This window comes from Talpa europaea (genome assembly GCF_964194135.1).
Source record: "Talpa europaea genome assembly, chromosome: 15".
NCBI classification, from domain to species: Eukaryota; Metazoa; Chordata; class Mammalia; order Eulipotyphla; family Talpidae; genus Talpa; species Talpa europaea.
The window spans coordinates 34,312,458-34,330,130 of NC_140083.1; the positions used below are offsets into that span (position 1 = coordinate 34,312,458).

Here is a 17,673-nt window from a genome sequence, read left to right on the forward strand (position 1 = left end):
TGTACAATGGACAGAAGAGATCTGGAGGACATTCACTCATTTATCCATTCTATAGAATTTTATTTAGGAAATGTATCAGGCACTGTGCTCATAGTAGGAAAAATATCTAACATTGTTCCATCTACATGGATCTTACCATTTAAGGGGTGAGATAAATAATAGACAAGGAAACAAAGAAAAATAGCAATAAATACTACAAAGGAAGAATGCAGAATGAAGGTGAAAAGGATGAAAGGAGCTTCTTCTAACATAGGCTGGTTAGGGAAGGCTTCTAGGAAAAGTGAGTATTTAAGCTCAAACCTGATGAATAAGAACCAGAGATGTAAACATGGTAAGAATTCAGGTCCAAGGCAAGGGACACAGCCACAGATGCGAGGCCCTGTGAGTTCAGAGTACATGAATGGAGGGCATGTAGCAGGAGCGCTGTGATGCTAGAAAAGTTACAAGCTTTGACAGATTTCAGTAATTTTTCAGAAGACAAATTATCTGACTCAGGTAAATGGTTCCCCATCCGTGGTGTGTGATATTTTGTTCCAGTATTTATTCTGTCTTTGCATTGTCTTCTCATCACTAGGCTTGAGATGAGCCCTAAGAATGTATCAGAGCAATTACAATATACATTCAGCGCACAGCACAGGTAAAGGGAAGGGATGACAGATCCGGCCAGCAGTAGCTGAGATCACAGGTAAAGCTGGGGATAGATGATCCTGTTCAAACAAAGGCAGTATGCATGATGTCACTGGCATAGCAAACATTTGAAATATGTGGCTTTGACATGGTTGGTCAGGCAACAGAAGTAAAGAGACAGACATGGGGGGATGGAAAACAAGAGAAACGTGTTATGCTTTAACTCATCATTAGGTAAAACCATCACTAGCAGCAACATGGAAGGCAGATGTATAGCTATGGAAGAAATGGTTAGACAAAAGAAATGTTGATGTGTATTGGCTGATTTTTGCTGTTTTCTAGTAAGGTACTTTGAAAAATAGTTGCAATGTAAACCAGCTCCCAAGTAGGTAGCACAGTCTTGTTATAAGGTCTATGCCTATGTCCTGCGCCCCACTGCTTCCATACCCCAAACAGCAGATGACTACGTAGAGCTTCGTTCAGGAGTCTTCATTAATTAGTTTTGGCCTCGGGGCCTCCCTGGTGGTGCAGGCAGTTGAGCACCGCACTGTGAAGCTGTCCACGGTTTCTGCAGCACGGGTTCGATCCCAGGAGGCCAGCGAGAATCCCACATGACAAGGCAGACCTCTCCTGTCTCGTCCGCTGCTCCCCTCAGCAGTGTATTTCAGTGGATCTGCCTGTTCTGCTTCCCACTCTGTCTCTGGGAAATTCTCTCACTCTCCCGCTCATCTGGCCTGTACCCCGGTTCTTGTATAAAAATAAATAAATCTTAAAAAAAAATTAGTTTGGGAGTCAGCTCAGCAGAAAAGAGCAGATAAAGGATGTTGCATTGCCATCTAAACTAGCTGTTCCAGAAGGCGACAGATGACTGTTGTTAAATGGAGGCAGGGAGATTTAGATCAAGTTTAGAGACTAAGAAATCAGATGTTGTTGCCGTAAGAGCTATCATAAAGCAGTCATTGGCTGTGGTTACTTCGCATGAACTAACTAAAAGCAAATAGACCAGAAACTTATCCTATTTTTGGTGAAATTTTACCACCCATGTTGTGGGTATCCTGCAGAGGGACCCCTAATCCAACATTTGGTTCAAATGCTAAGACTAATAACCACAAACACATCAAAAGGGTATGAAAAAGAAAAAGTTTATTCTTCACATAATGAGAACTTTTTGGGGAGAGTAAGTCAGTTACTGGCAGATCCAAAAATGACTTGATTGGCAGATCCCAAAATGACCGAGGTTGTAGGGCAAAGGGAAGGGTCCCTGTTTGCAGGCCTGTGTGGGTTGAACCTCCCACCTGTGCCAAAGGAGGCATCACCAGGCTTCCTGATCAGCTTGCCCAGATGTGGGAGCACTAAGGGGATGAGCGATGGGGGTACTCGAAAGCTCTTAGCAAACATCAGAAACAGAGTTGGTTTTCTACCACAGCCATGTAAACGATAATCCTGGTCTATAAAAGCCTATGTTTGCTCAACCTCTAAGGCAAGCTAGGTCTACAAATCTGCACCAGCAAGCAGGGGCTGGCAAAAGTAAGTAGGCCCCCAAAAGTTTCAAATGTGACTAGAAGTCAAACTTGGCACCACAGGGGACAAGGGACAGGGAGTTTCTCCCAGAGAACAGACTCAGGACCTCATTTTCTACCTGGGCAAGTGGCCTCAGCCATCCCTGCTCTATCAGTTTTCATCATGGTACAGGCCATGGCTGCCTGGCCATCATTCACTTTTTACTCTAGCCTTCATTCCCTCCCTTTTTACTCTCTATCTACCTCCCTGGAGAAAACTTGGCCCAGCCATCTCTGGCATTAGGTATTATTATGGAGTTAGCACTCGGGAACGGGCCAGGAGAGAAATGGATGAAATTTCCTGAAGAGGTAAGTGCTTGCTCCCAACTTCGTCTCTTTTCACAGGCCGCAAAGTGAGTATGCTTCTTGGAGCCAGCTTTGACCAAGGAATGATAAGACCCCTGGTGATGAGAGAAACAAGCCAGACAAGTCCTGAGTCCCCTGGTGAAACAGCACTGGGCTACCTGCCTGGGACTCAGCCACCTCTGGCTTGCTCTAGGAGGAAGAAATGCACTTCTCTCTAAAGCCTCTCTAGATCCATCCTACTTTGGGGTGTATGTTACAGCACTTTAGACCATTTCCTCAATTATACCAAAAAAAAAAAAAAGATCTAAAATACCAAGATGATGAGCTTACCTTTTATGATTCTAAAAATGTTCTCTGTTTATTCTAGTTTTATCTTTAACAAGTATTAAGAAAGAATTTCAAATTCAACTGGCTGTGAGCAAGAATGATTCAAAACTATTTATGATCTCATCAATTCATTGTACGTCTCTTTTCCAAAGCCAACCTACAGAATACAATCATGTATTCTCCATGGGCCTAAAAACAGGCATTAGGTTAATATAAATGTATGAGCAGCAAACTAGTAACTGAAAACTCAGCTCAATATATGTCAATTTTCCTTTTTTCCAACACATAATATATGCCCATGCACTATCTTTTTACCTATTCTCTGTAATCAGCTACAGAGTAGCGGATTAGAATAAAAGCCTTCCAAGAGACTTCATCTCTCGCAACTTGATGCAAAGATGATGATTTTCCTGATTCCCGGTTTTATATCACTCTGTGTGCTTCAGAATGGTTCACTGTGTTGCTAAGACAACAGAAGAAGTGGATGCTGCAACAGAACACTGGGATTGAAGTCAAGGCACGGTTGCTGCCTCCAAGGATGTCAGTGTGTTCAAGGCCATTTTCACAGTGGAACTTCTAACACTCCACTTGGAAAAAAAGGATCATACTCATCCAACGTCCTTCCAAAGACAATGATGACTAACTCAACCATGGAACAGACAGTAGTATGTGCTCTACAGTCAGGAAATCAATATTTCACTAATATGTACCTTCCTTAGAACCCTGAGAGAAGCTTGTCCTTAAATTCCTGTCTTGATTCTACTAGAAGCATGTCTAAAGGGGATTAGAAGCAAGCTGATAGTATGTCATCAGCTGTTTCTCCACTAAAAATGTACATCTCATCAAAACAAAAGTTTGATTCTATATGGCAAATAAGTAGGTTGGGTCTGATGTTGATCGATACCTCTGAACGATATTTGGAATTTCAGTTTCTGAAAAGATGCACTAAAGTAGTTCTCCTCAATGAACTGGGGATAAAGGCACAGAGAACTCAGCAGCAGCAGGGATGTAAGCTGGGTTGCCTCTCTAGGTTGTCCCAACAAACGGAACAACTGCAGCAACATTCTACTGTGCTACCGAGACAGCAAGGCAACAAGAAGGGGAATAAAAACAAAATGTCTGAACTGACTTTGAATATTCTTTTCTGATCTAAAAAAAAAATGAGAACAGTATTTCGCACAGCTAAAAAGTGTCCTTCACATCACGTACATTCTATAGCATAGAGAGAAAATCCATTCAGAATCACACAAACAGACGCATGGAGCTGCACAGCACTCCTTAGAACTAGGACAGGCCTTGTTCAGAATCATCTCCCTCTCTTAAGAAGTAATCTGGTGAAAAATAATGGCTAGGCAGAGGCAAGTGTCAGAGGACATGACTCCCCAATCTCTGAGGGTCCCCTGGCGAAGAGTCACAAGAGGAGACTGGAGTCTGAGTTAATGGCTGAGTCTTCATTTTTCAGCAGGAGTCAGAAGATACCCTAATAATGGAAACTGGAGATTCTGTAGTGAGGTCAAAACTTGTCTAGGAATCCTTGTCTCTAAGTAAAAGTTTAATCGATCTGGATCAAATAAAACCCAGAAGACCCCTTTTCAAAACCCTGGTGTTCTAAGCATAAAAAAGGAAATAGAAAAGAACACACACCACTCTATTTTAATATTTTTAAGTAGCATAAATCATAATGGTTTGTATACTACACTGTACAAGTATATACTGTTACTTTTCAAAGAAAATTTACTTCTTATAGGATTTTCTGAAACAGTTACTCCATTCAGCTAAGAGCTTGACCCTTTTGCCATTGCTACGATACAAGGAACACAGTCTATGAGCTTCCAGTCTTCCAGCTGTGCCCGTTTCTGCTGCCATTGAGAGAAAGCCTCTCAGAGAGCTCTCAGAGCCCCTTCCATCTCCTGCGCCAGGAAACAGGCTCTGCAGGTAGATGTGCGCCAGGGAGGCCAGCTTCTGTGCTTTGCTTTCCGCAAGTCTACTCTCCTTCAAGTAAACTTGCGCTTCTTCATGGATTCTGCCTTGACTGCCAGGCTCTTGGCACAGATGGTCAGGACCACAATGAGGACACCCACCACAAATGTCACCAGGGGCCAGAGGAAGCAATGCAGGAGGACAATCTCATCATGCGTGCGATGCAGGAGCACATCATCTGGTCTGCAAGACAGTGGAGGACAGGAAAGAGAGAGTGGTCAGCTGCCATGGCAGGCACTGGAGACTATTCAACCTGGGCATCGACTTGTTTTCATACCCAAAGGGAATAATCATCACCAAAAGTGAAGACTTCAATATGCTTATAGATACTGTACTTTGTGCTCTGAAGCCATGGCAAATTCTGAGATCTTAAATGAAGTAATTGGTGCAGAGACTCATATAATTTATATGCTGCAAAGCATCAAGGGTGTAGCAATCTCTCATGCAAATATATTCCCCATTCTAAGTTGCTTAACATTTTTCTCTAAGTTACTTCCATTTTTCTCACTCATCCTTTAATGTCTGTTGGTCAAGGTGGCTTGGATAAGTCTAACAATTACTTATGGGTTGACACTTTCAAACAAACCCTAACTAGACTTCAGCACTTAGATGGGGCCAAACTGATCTTTATTCACAAAAAAAAAAAAAAAAAAACCAGTTAAGACTATTGTTTGAGTTTAATAAGAGACCTGTGGTGCAATCTTCGGGTCAATCAGTTTCAATATGTGAAGGCTTTTATTAGTGACAAGTGAATGTTGGTTTTAATACACTTTTTCAGCTTTTGGGTGGAATTAGCCATAATTTTAAGCCATGGCCCACTTTCTTGATTCATTTTGCAAAATCTTAGCGATATGTCTACTTGTTCTTGCTTTGCAAAAAATGGTGTTGGGGAAATAGCTTCATGCCAAAAAGAAAAAAAAAAAGAAAGAAAAGAAAGTAGATCCACACTTTACTCCATACACAAAATTAATTAAAACTGGATTAAAGATGGGCCTCCCCTGGTGGTGCAGCGGTTGAGCACTGGGCTGCAAAGCTGCCCACAGCCTCTGCAGCTACGGTTCGATCCCCGGCTGCCAGAGAGGGTCCCACATGGCACAGCTGACCTCTCCTGTCTCACCCGCTGCTCCCCTCAGCAGTGTATTTTGTCAGTCTGCCTGTTCTGTTCCCCGCTCTGGCTCTAGGGAATCCTCTCACCCTCCTGCGCTTCTTACTGTACCCAGTTCTTGTATAAATAAATAAATAAATCTTAAAAAAAAAAACTGGATTAAAGATATGAATAAGAGACCTGAAACTACAAAATACTTAAAACATAGGTGATATATCAACCACAGAGATGTACTTGGGGATGTAACCCCAACAGCAAGAAAACCAATCACCAAAAAACAAACAAGTAGGACTACATCAAACTAAAGTTTTGTACCTCAAAAACTTCACAGTAACAAAAAAGCAAGTTAAAGACTGGGAGACAACATCTGTCCATCACATGCCTTACAAGCAATTTTCACTTCCAAAATATATAAAGTGCTTAACAACAAAAAAAAGACAACGCAGGCCATAAAAGGGCAAAATATCTGAACATACACTTCCTCAAGGAAGACAGACATTAAAAAAAATGTTTCTGGTTAAGCCTCAGTGATATCACTGCTACGGCCTGATTTCAATCCCCGGCCAGGGAGCTACCTACATGGCGCAGCAGACCTCTCCTGTCTCGCCCGCTGCTCCCCTCAGCAGTGTATTTCAGTCAATCTACCTGTTCTGCTCCCCTCTCTGTCTCTAGTGAATCCTCTCACCCCTCACATCCTTGCAACTCTGGCCTACAGAGTTTTTATGCAAAAAAAAAATATTCCTAACACCTGTGAGAGTGGCCTGAGTCAAAAGAATGGGAAGAACAAATGTTGGCAAGGGTGTAGAGAAAAGGGAACACTTCATCCATCATTGGGGGCAATGTAATTTTGTGTAGCCTCTATGGAAAACAGGATAGTGCTACCTTAAAAAACTAAAAATATGATCCAGCAATACCACTGCTAGGCATTTACCCAAAGAATATGAAAATCTACTATGAAAAGATGTATTCACTCCTATGTTCACAGCAGCACTGTCCACACTATTCAAGTCATGGAGCCAACCTAAATGCCCAAGGACAGATGACTGGATTAAGAAACTGTGGAATACAAGAGACTATGGGGACAGTTCATGTGGTGGTGGGAATTTTATGGGGATTATATCTGAGGGGAAAAATCAAACATTGTAAATAATTGAAATAAATAAAAAATAAAAATAATTTAAAATACATATAAAAATAGAAATCATGGAGGGCCTCCCCTGGTGGTGCAGTGGTTGAGAGCTGGGCTCCGAAGCTGCCCGCAGCCTCTGCAGCACCGGTTCGATCCCCGGCCGCCGGTGAGGGTCCCACATGGTGCGCAGACCTCTCCTGTGCCCGCTGCTCCCCTCAGCAGTGTACTTCGGTCCTTCTGCCTGTTTTGTTCCCTGCTCTCGCTCTGGTGAATTCTCTTACCCTCCCGTGCTTCTGACTGTACCCAGTGCTTGTATAAACAAATAAATCTTAAAAAAAAAAAAAAGATTCCTTTTTAAAAAAATAGAAATCATGGAATATATATACTCAATGGCATACTACTCAACTATTAAAAAAATATAAAATAATGCCCTTGGGAACAAAATGAATAGATCTTGAGGTGATTATGCTAAGTGAAGTCAATCAGAAAGTAAAATACAGATCCTGATGGTTTTGCTTATTTGTGGAATATAAATAACCAAAGGGTGCACACTAGCACAACAAAACAAAAATAATTCTTAGACTTCATGAAAAAGAAAAAATAAACTGGTCACCAGAGTGAATGGGGAGCAGGAAGGAGGGGGGAGGGGAAGGAAAGGAGTAAGTCATGGGCTCAAGAGTACTGACGGAGGGTGAGTGAGGCTGTGTACATACCGAGGTGTGAAATTGTACGCCTGAAGTTATATAGATATGTAAACAACCAACAAAGTAATAAAATTTTGGTGTAAATATATGAGGCTACTTATGTAACCAGGGCTGAAGCCAAAGACTGTTACAGGTTGCGCCCCCTGGAGGTGGGTGCTGGTGAGGATGCACAGCCCCAGGCAAAATACAAAGTAATTTCTGAAATTGCTTAACTGCTTCTTTTATCCAGGTTATTTTCATGACCTCTACTCACTTTTGTCTGGAATGTGCACTGCATGGAGGTGCCCTGGAATAAGAAAAAAGGGGCAGGGGTCTGGAACTTGGGGGAAACTTAGGGGATGGGAATCCAAACCCTGATGCTAGATTTGCCCAGAGGGAATCCTTTGTTCTAAATGGCAAAAAGGCAACTCATAGGTTCACAGCACACCCAGGCATATCAGATAAAAGAAACAAAGATCTGGTGTATACCTTCCTTAAAGTAAAAAATATATTTATTTTGATGTTGTTACAACAAATGAAATTTCTTCCATCTCACAAAGCTTCTTCTGTGGCTAACTGGAAGAGAAAATAGTGAACTGTTTTTTTAATGGACTGAAAAATTCCTTAACAAATTCATGTAAATATTTGAAATGCATTATAATTTGTTATTATGACATGATGGTTAATTGTACCAATGAAGAAGTAAGATTATTTCAAAGTGCTTTCTCTACAATATCCAATAGGTAATAGAAATCTTTCTAGTATTATCATCACAAATACTTGTTTATCAGAGTTTTAGCTGCTAAAGGTTAAAATTTTGGCCCATCTCTAGCAAGATTATATGATTGTTTTGTGGCACAGACCTGTCATACTTTGTTTTATTTTCTTCATGTTTCTAATTTATTTCATCTTGCTAAATTATATGAATCAATAGAGCACTCATTAAGTCCTTCTTAGAATAAGCATACCAATCATTTACATATCAGGTATATAATATCAGGTATTTACATATCAGGTATACAGTAACTTCTGGAAGATTTTTAGTAGTCTAGCTTTACCCATATTTCTATGAGAAAAAAAAACATACTGCATTATTATAATAATAATGAATTATGTATTTTGATGAAATCTTACTTTAAAGTCCACAAATGCTTCTCTATTACCATGATCATAAAATTGTAGGTACAATGTCAGTCCAATATACCAGGTCCTTTGCCAGAAGCAATACCAAATGACCAAAAAATAAAGATAAAGGAACAATTTCATTCTCACGACCTTTTGAATAAGTGATATATAGTCTTACTCCAAATCCTGTTTATTATTTATAACATGACCTACTTTTTACAAGAATCTGAAATGAGGCCTCCCTGGTGGCTCAAGGGGTTGAGCACAGCACTATGAAGCAATCTGCAGCCTCTGCAGCACAAGTTCGACCCCTGGCTAGCCAGTGAGCAACCCACATCGCGCAGCAGACCTCTCCTATCTCGCCCACTGCTCCCCTAGCAGTGTACTTCAGTCAATCTGCCTGTTCTGTTCCCCACTCTGTCTCTGGTGAATCCTCTCACCCCCCCACCCCCACATCTCTGGCCTGTATCCCAGTTCTTGTATGCATAAATAAATAAATCTTTTAAAAAAAAAGAATCTGAAATAGATACTAATAAAAACAAAAGACTTAAGTACAACAAAACTCTTAAACTGACAGTAAAAAGCAAGTGCAATATAATTAGAATGAGAAAACTGTTACTTAACAACCCACATTCTTCCATACAATTATTTCCCCCTTTTTGAAGATCAGTACTGTATTATTAAATCAGATTTTAGCCAGAAGTGGAGAAGCTTAAAGATGACCCATTAAGTTCACAAAGGAAGACTCTTAGGCTCCCTTTCCACCTCAGCAATGCCTATTCCTGGAGAAAAGGCCTCGGGAAATGGAAATGTTGATTCATGATGTTAATGTGCAAAACACCCTCTGGTTTTTCAATTACTTATTTAGAAGTACTAATTCTTTTTTTTTAAAAGATTTATTTATTTTTATACAAGAGCTGGGGTATAGGCCAGAGGTGTGGGGAGGGTGAGAGGATTCACCAGAGACAGAGTGGGGAGCAGAACAGGCAGATGACAGAAACACACTGCTGAGGGGAGCAGTGGGCGAGACAGTAGAGGTCCGCTGCACCATGTGGGATTCTCACCAGCAGGCTGGGATCAAACCTGCACTGCAGAGGCTGCGGACAGCTTCACAGCACTGCGCTCAACCCTCTGTACCATCAGGGAGGCCTAGAAGCACTAATTCTTAAACATCAAAAAGTACTTTTGAGTTGGCAAGTCTGAGAATAGAGTGAAAGAAAAAGGATCCCCCAAACAAGCCCCAGGGACTAAAGCTCAGCCAGGACATTGGTCTCCCCATCACTGAGGAAGACAAAACAAGACCTTCCCTTATTTACTTGGTGAAGCTGCGGGAATGTGGAACCAGACATAAGTATTCTTAGCCATTGCTTTGTCATTTTGTGTGTAACTGCCATTTTAGAATTTTAGGTTTTCCTGTCCCGGGAATGATGACTGCATTCCAGAGATAGTTTCAACAGTTTCGACCCTCACTCCAGCCTTACCCTCCAGTCACCAATAAGGGCGTACTTGCCACAACTGGAGCAGCATCTCGGCCGGACCAATCAGCTTAGAATTATTGCTGCACAAAGTTGAAGAACACATCCTTGTAGCCAATGAGTAACTGCCAGCATGATTTAATTTTTTAAACCTGCTTGTAACCCTATAAAAAACCCCTGCTTCCTTTGGTCGGGCCTCTCGATACCTGCCACTGTGTTGGTAGGTGCCATGAGCCCGGACTCGAGTCTGTAATAAACTCCCTTTTGTATCTGCATCGGCTGTCTTTGGGTTCTTGGAGGCTATCCTCGCCGAGTCCGCCGATCTTGGGCACAACAAAGCCAAATACCAAATGCCCAAATGGAAGAAATTCTTATAAAAAAGACTGTAAACATTTAAAAAAGAACCACCTGAGCAAAATGTTCATGTGCCTTTTTCTTAAAAACTTCAAAAACAGGGTGGAGGCTTCCCTTTGAAGTTAAGTAAAATATGCTACCCGAGGGCTTAAAAATTAAGCCAGTGTCTTCTAAGACCTTCCGATACCATCATTCTGAAATCTTAGTGTTCAGATTCTATTAATTCAGGTGAGGGGAACCAGGGGTTACACCCAGCACAGCAACCTCACACATAGCAAAAGATTTCTAAAAGATAACTAACAGCTATATTCTATCCCTTCCCCAAGCTGAATCACGCTCTCAGCCCTCACTCCAGGCAAAGAGGACACTGAAAACTAGCAGGAGATATAATCACAGATCACACAGTTGCAACGTGGGTGTGAGAAACTGTTTCCAGGGAGAAAATGACAAACATACTGATGCACCCAAAATATGCACATGAGCAGGGATTCCATTAGGTATTTGGAAGGCTGGCAAGAGCTTCAGAATTTGGTTCTCAAGGAAATGGGGCGGGTAAGGAATCCCCCCCCCCTCAAATGTCAATGTATCTTCTCACCATCTGAACAACACTGGGCATATTGTGTGCTGCGGAGATGTGGCATTTAAAAGGAGGTCGAGAAACATCTTCCTCGTGAGTTTTCTTGTTATTTCAAGATGACAGGGACTCCTTAACTAGTAAAAGTGAAGTGGGGACAGGGCAAGGAGAGTTCATTCACCTCCCCATGGGCTCAAATAAAAGCCCCCCTGCAAAGAAACATGGTCTCAGCAGATCTGCTCAAGCCCACAAAGCCTGGCCTTTTTCCAGTGGTCCACACACCTAGAAGAGCGTTCCACTGTGCTAAGCTGACAGTGAGAGGTCAGTTGACGTTAGTGCAATAAGAAGGGAATGAAAATCCCGTGTCCCAGAGTTAAGTTAAGCAAAAGTGGGGAGTGCAGAGAAGGTGGAGGAAAGGCAGAATCTTAGACTTCATGGGAATTCTTTCAAAGGGCATTTATATTTGTTTGGAACTGTAAATACCATAGATGAATTTGCATAAACAGTCATGTGTATTTGCTTGTGCTTTTATAGATCGTGCCAACTATTTTCAGATAATTTCCAAGAGAGAGTGATCATGTTTACTATTCTTTTTTGTCACTGCAAAATTTATTTTCTTTTCTCCTTGCTTGGTTATTTAAAAACCTTTCTCTAGCTCAGCCAACCCACGTGTGTGTAACTACTGTCACCAGTGGTTCCTGTTCCTTCAACTCACCTGTCCCATCCCTCGTAGGGGCTTTACCCTCCTAGCAAAGAGTGCCAACACTGCTGCTCCTGACACGTCCCTGCTGGGGACCTAGCACACTAGGACAAGCTGCCTGGGCCTAGTTAGGCCAATGCTAAATGAGTCTAAGCAGCAACAGACATTCCCTTTTATGGGCCTCCCTGGTGGCACAAGGGGTTAAGATGGAACCTATGAAGCTACCCTCAGCCACTGCAGAATGAGTTTGATCCCTGGGCAGGGAGGTGACCCACATGGCGCAGCAGACCTCTCCTGTCTCGACCATTGCTCCCCTCAGCAGTGTATTTCGTTCGGTCAATCTTCCTGTTCTGCTCCCCATTCTGTCTCTGGTGAATCCTCTCAACCCCCACCCCAGTTCTTGTATGCATAAATAAATAAATCTTTAAAAAACAAAAACAAAAACCAGACGTTCCATTTTTTCCAAAGCTCTGAAAAAGATTCTGTAGTTTATTCCACACTAATTCATTCAAACAATTTACTCTCAGATCACCATTAATCTCTGATTAAGTTATATCTAATTCCTTGTAATTAGATCCTCAATGAACACTAATCAGTCAGTTGCCACAATATTTTTTTAAATATCTCCCTCGCACCAGTACAGCTTCATTATTTTGGTAGCTCTGAGGAAAGGGTTTGAAAAATGTATTGGGATGGGGGGATGTGGATTGCATGTCTTTTTGATTATTATGAAAGCACAAAGGAAACAGGGCTACCTCATAATATTATCATTCTAGAAGTTTCCCACTTCATTGAAATGTGTTATGCAACAGTTATTTTTTTAATTAAGTGGTAAAGTATATATACTTTGCTACTGCATGTAGGAAGACAGACATAGGCTAGCATTTCTATCAAGGCTAGCAATGAATCATTCATCCTAACCTCTAAATTATATAGTAAAGAATGCATGAATAATAGCTTTACATTCCATTTTATTGTAGTCTGGTAAGCAGTTATTTCTCTTGGTAAAGTGCATTGAAGAGATATTGAAATACTGTGCACAGTAAAAGTAGCTACATTCGTTTTGAAGCTCTTTTCCTAATTGATAAAATGCTTAAGAACAAAAGTTTGAAAGAGAACTATGCGTAACATTAAAGTAATGACTTGTGATATAATAATGGAATTTTTAAAACAACTAATAAAACGATCCTATCAGTCAATCTGAAAGTTTTTCTTTGATGTGCCCGCAGCTTAACTTGCCCAGAAGCACAGGAGTTAAAATTCGAGAAAATACAAGTAAAAAGCCATCAGATTATTGGAGTAAACATAAGGATTTTAAAATCACTAAAAATTGATAGGCCTGGGTACTCCTAAGGATATTTGTTTTCTTTTCATCTGCCATGAGACTGGCATGAATGTCCCAGATAGGGGCTACTCTTTCAGCCAGGCCCCACAGTGATACCAGCCTGCAACAGAGGTGCCTCCGACTCAAGACAGGCTTGTACTGTAAGCAGGAAATAAACTCTTGTGATGAGTGGCTGATATTTTCAGGTTGTGACCACAGCACAATCTAGTTTAAGCTGATCAAAATACACAGGTATAAGCTGGGCATCTTACAGTTCTAGTTTAAGCTGATCAAAATACACAGGTATAAGCTGGGCATCTTACAGTTTCTCTAAGTAGATTCAGCCGTCATTGTTAAAATTAGTCCTCGCTTAATGTGAAGCATAAAAACAGCTTACAAATGCATATTTGAGGGTTTTTAAAAGGTTTTCTTGCTACACAGCTCTCTTTGAGTCAATCACTCAACAATATCCGCAGAACATGGACAACGCAGCAGGTGCTGGAACGGGTCTTGGGGTGTGGGCTCTCACTGGCTGGCTGTCACAGGGCAGCAGTCAGTCTGCATCCCAAGATGCGAGGAACACACTCTACCCCTATAAATGTTTGTTGTTTGTCCATTGTTGAACTATGTTTCAAAATGCAGTGGACATTTGTACAAAGTGCAGAGGTAAAGAAAAAGGAGTACTTAAGTGAGCCTGGGGAAACTGCCATTGAGCAGATATGAAAAAAGTACGAGAATTTAGCATCCAGGTTTCTTGGTAGAAGATACAGCACATACAAATGCACAAGAGCTTTTGGTCTAGCGTTTCAGAGTATTTTGTCACCAATGGTCCACTTAGAGAATCTAATAGCCACCTCATTGATCACCTAATAGAGTCCCTTATGTGAGTGTATCCCAATATGGGCTGCAACCCTGGCTGGTGTCAGCGGCAGTGCAGCAAAATGCTAATGGACGTGGACTCTGGAGATGAGTGCATAGGTTTGAATTCTGCTTCTGCGGCTTGCTAGCTGTACAATTGGACAAGTTGCTTGACTTCTCTTTGCTTTGTTCCCTCATGTATAAAATTAAGATTGTGACAATAATTCCTCGTATGGGTGTTGTACAGATTCAATGAGATTCAATGTATAAAGCACTTGAGCAGTTTCTCAAACAGAATAAGCATTTACATGGAGGTGTTGGCTCTTCTGGGCTCTGGGTGAGGTCAGAGGAAGACCATCAGTGAAAGAGCACAGTCAGATCTCTGTCTAGTCCTTTTTAGCATTTTTATTAATAACTTGGATAAGGGGATTGACGTCACTTTGATTTATAATAAGATAACATCTTATGACGGAAGACATAAATGACGCCTGCCAGAACCAAGATTCAAAATAATCATGAGAGAGTGGAGCAGTAAAAAAACAGTAATATATATTTACATAATGGTTAACTTTTAAAATCTTGTATTTAAATCCAGAACACATTCTCACAAGCTTAAAAGTGGGAGGAACCTGCTTTAAGAGAAGCAGATATGAAACAGACAAGGTAGGAGGAGCAAATCTGATTAATTGTAAGCTCTGTATGAATCAACAGTGTGTTGTGGCTGCCAAAAAAAAAAAAAAAAAAAAAGCCAGTGCTGTATCAGGCCTCATTAACTGAGTTTTAATCTCTATATTGAACAGTAGCAAAAATGTTCTGTCATCCTCTGCACAGGACAGCTCAAGGCACAGTAAGAAGAGCACCACAGACAAGAACTAGTCTAGACTCAATGGTGACAATAGTGAGGACTTGGAGGACTCTGGTTCATATCTGTGCCCAGCTCCTCCCTGGCTATGGGACCCTAAAGACTGCTTCCTCTTCCACAAAACTCAGGTAACATGGTTTACCATCCCATTGAGACCATAGGCTAACCAAGATGATAAAGTATTTTTAACTGCGGTACACTGTATATAAAATTCACCATTTTTGCCATTTAAATACACAGTTTAATGGCATTTATTCCACTTTCACATTATTGTACAACCATCACCATTATCTATTTCCAAAATTTGTTCTTCATCCCAAACGGAAACTCTATAACCATGAAGCAGTAACTGCCATTTTCCTCTTCCCCCATCCCTGATCACCTCGAATCTACTTTCTGTCTCAAGAAATATGCCCGTTCTGGGTATTTCCCAAGATGGATTCTTGACAATTAAAAATGTTTGGGAATGGAATGGGTTTCTTCACAGCGATTTGTTGTCTACTGTCACCAGAGTAGTAAAGAGAAGGGAAAAAACTTCACTGCAAGGGGGTTCACTTTGGTGTGGAGCAAATGACTGGAAGGCATGTCTCAGACTGGAGAGTATGTGTGTCTCAGAACTCCACAGACCCTCTACCTGTGTTAAAAGCCAGTTCTGCACCCATGTCATCTAAGATGAAACTGAGGGAAGAACACTTCAGTAAGTAGCCCAAGGTCATACATGGCTATGGATAGAACTGAAGTCTCCTGGTGCACAGCTCTGCCCTGCACTCCCCACTCCACCGTAGAGGCTGTGCTCTGTGACCTACTTGTCCTGAGGATCTTGTAGTTTTCTTACCCAGTTTCATCAGAGCTTTGTTAGATGGCTGCGCAAACTATCTTAAAGGAAAAGTGAGTTAATCTTGTCAAATTCTTAACTTGTGGCCATAATCATGAAAGTTGTTAGGCTGAGCCTCAATGGTGGTGCAGCGGTTGAGTGTTGGGTTGCGAAGCTGCCTGCAGCCTCTGCAGCTCCAGTTCGATCCCCGGCCGCCGGGCAAGGGTCCCACGTGGCGCGCAGACCTCTCCTGCCGCCCGCTGCTCCCCTCAGCAGTGTACTTCGTCACTCTGCCTGCTCTGCTCTCCCCTCTGGCTCTGGTGAATTCTCTCACCCTCCCGTGCTTCTGAGTGTACCCAGTGCTTTTATAAATAAATAAATCTTTAAATTAAAAAAAAAAAAGTTGTTAGGTTAAGTTGTAAGCATAAAAACCATCAAAAAACAGACCCTCACATTTGAGAGTAATGCATAACTGTCTGGATATAAGACTTCTAAAGAACACGAGCAGGGATTCCATACATATTCCGCAGCACACTGGAGAAGTCACAGCAAACACTGCTTTAAAAAAAAAAAAAAGATACTAATTTGGAGACCAGAGAACTATCAATTCTGATGTAATCTCTCTTAATATGGAGCCAGACACAAATGTATATGGAAAAGACTCAATGTGGGTAAGATTCTCGATTTACTGTTTTGTTTTTAAGACTCAAGATATATCTACTTGATAGCTAAAGAGAAAACCAGTATGTTCCTTTAAAAAATAACTACAGAACCAGTGTCTTATTTAATAATAGCTTATAAGGCTATTTTGCAGAGCAAATAAAAAAACAAAAGAAAAGCTCTATTAGAAATTCAATTTTCACCAAATCTTGAGTTTAATATCTAGTAATTCATTCAAAAGTCAATAAAATTACCCTATGAATTTTAATGAAAATTTCAATTCTTATGTTTTCATGCACATTTACCACACCTCCCCCATCTGTATCCCAACAGGTTTGTCAGTAAAGACAAGGTTTTTTCCTAAGGAATACAAACTATAAAAAACTAAGAAGGAAAAACACAGCAACCAATTGATTAAACCCAACATTTAAATATATTCCAAAAAATCTGTTTTTAGAATATTCTAAGTCAAAAATGAATGAACAGACACTACAAAAATCAACAACAATAGACCAATCACTTTTCCAGACTGATTACGTGCATTCAGTGACACTTATCTAAGCATGTAAGTGTCCATCTCACACAACAGGAAATCCAGAAGCAGGCAGGCCAGGGCAGTGTCTCAACGATGGTGCCAGGAGCCTGATTCTCTCTCTCTCTTTTTGCTCTACTCTTCTTACGCCGTGACCTCAGTGTTACAGAGTGGCACCTGCACTCCTGCCACCGATCCACTCTTCCACCAGGACAAAAGTAGGAAAAAGGGAGGCAGTTGCTTTTATATGAGGGAAGCAAAAGTTTTCCTAGAAGTTGATCTTGTCTCTAATACCTTCGCCCAGTACAGAACTCAGAGTCACCCAACTCTATTCTCTTCTTAACCTGAGCCCCATCAAACATTATGTGCATCTCTAAGTTTGTGGGTTCCATTTTCTTAAAAGTCTCATGTCCATTCCTGCCTTTCCTTCCCTTAGCTCCTCTTTTCATCCCTTGTATACACTGATTCAATCATCCAAATTCTTCACCTTTCCCAACTTCACCATTTTCCAACCCTTTCTCCAACTATCCTTGCAGCCATCAGCCTTGTATTTTCATGACAGTCACTCCTCCACACTCAGAGAGAATAAAATCTAAATGCAGGTGTCACAGAGGCCCAGGATTATCTGATTCAACCTCTTGCACCCTCCAGGCATATGAAGTTCATTACATTTCTTCTG

The 17,673-nt window shown here is 41.2% G+C and overlaps 1 protein-coding gene across 1 annotated transcript in view; it reads right to left on the reverse strand.

Annotated features, from left to right (window-relative positions):
* Positions 1 to 4,813: 4,813 nt before the first annotated feature.
* KCNMB4 (potassium calcium-activated channel subfamily M regulatory beta subunit 4) overlaps positions 4,814 to 17,673 on the reverse strand; it is a gene marked incomplete at both ends in the record, with an annotated part of 50,245 nt that continues 37,385 nt past the window's right edge. Inside the window, one exon of the mRNA XM_084255982.1 lies at positions 4,814 to 4,982. Coding sequence (XP_084112108.1) covers positions 4,814 to 4,982 — 169 coding nt within the window. The remainder of the gene's footprint in view (positions 4,983 to 17,673) is intronic.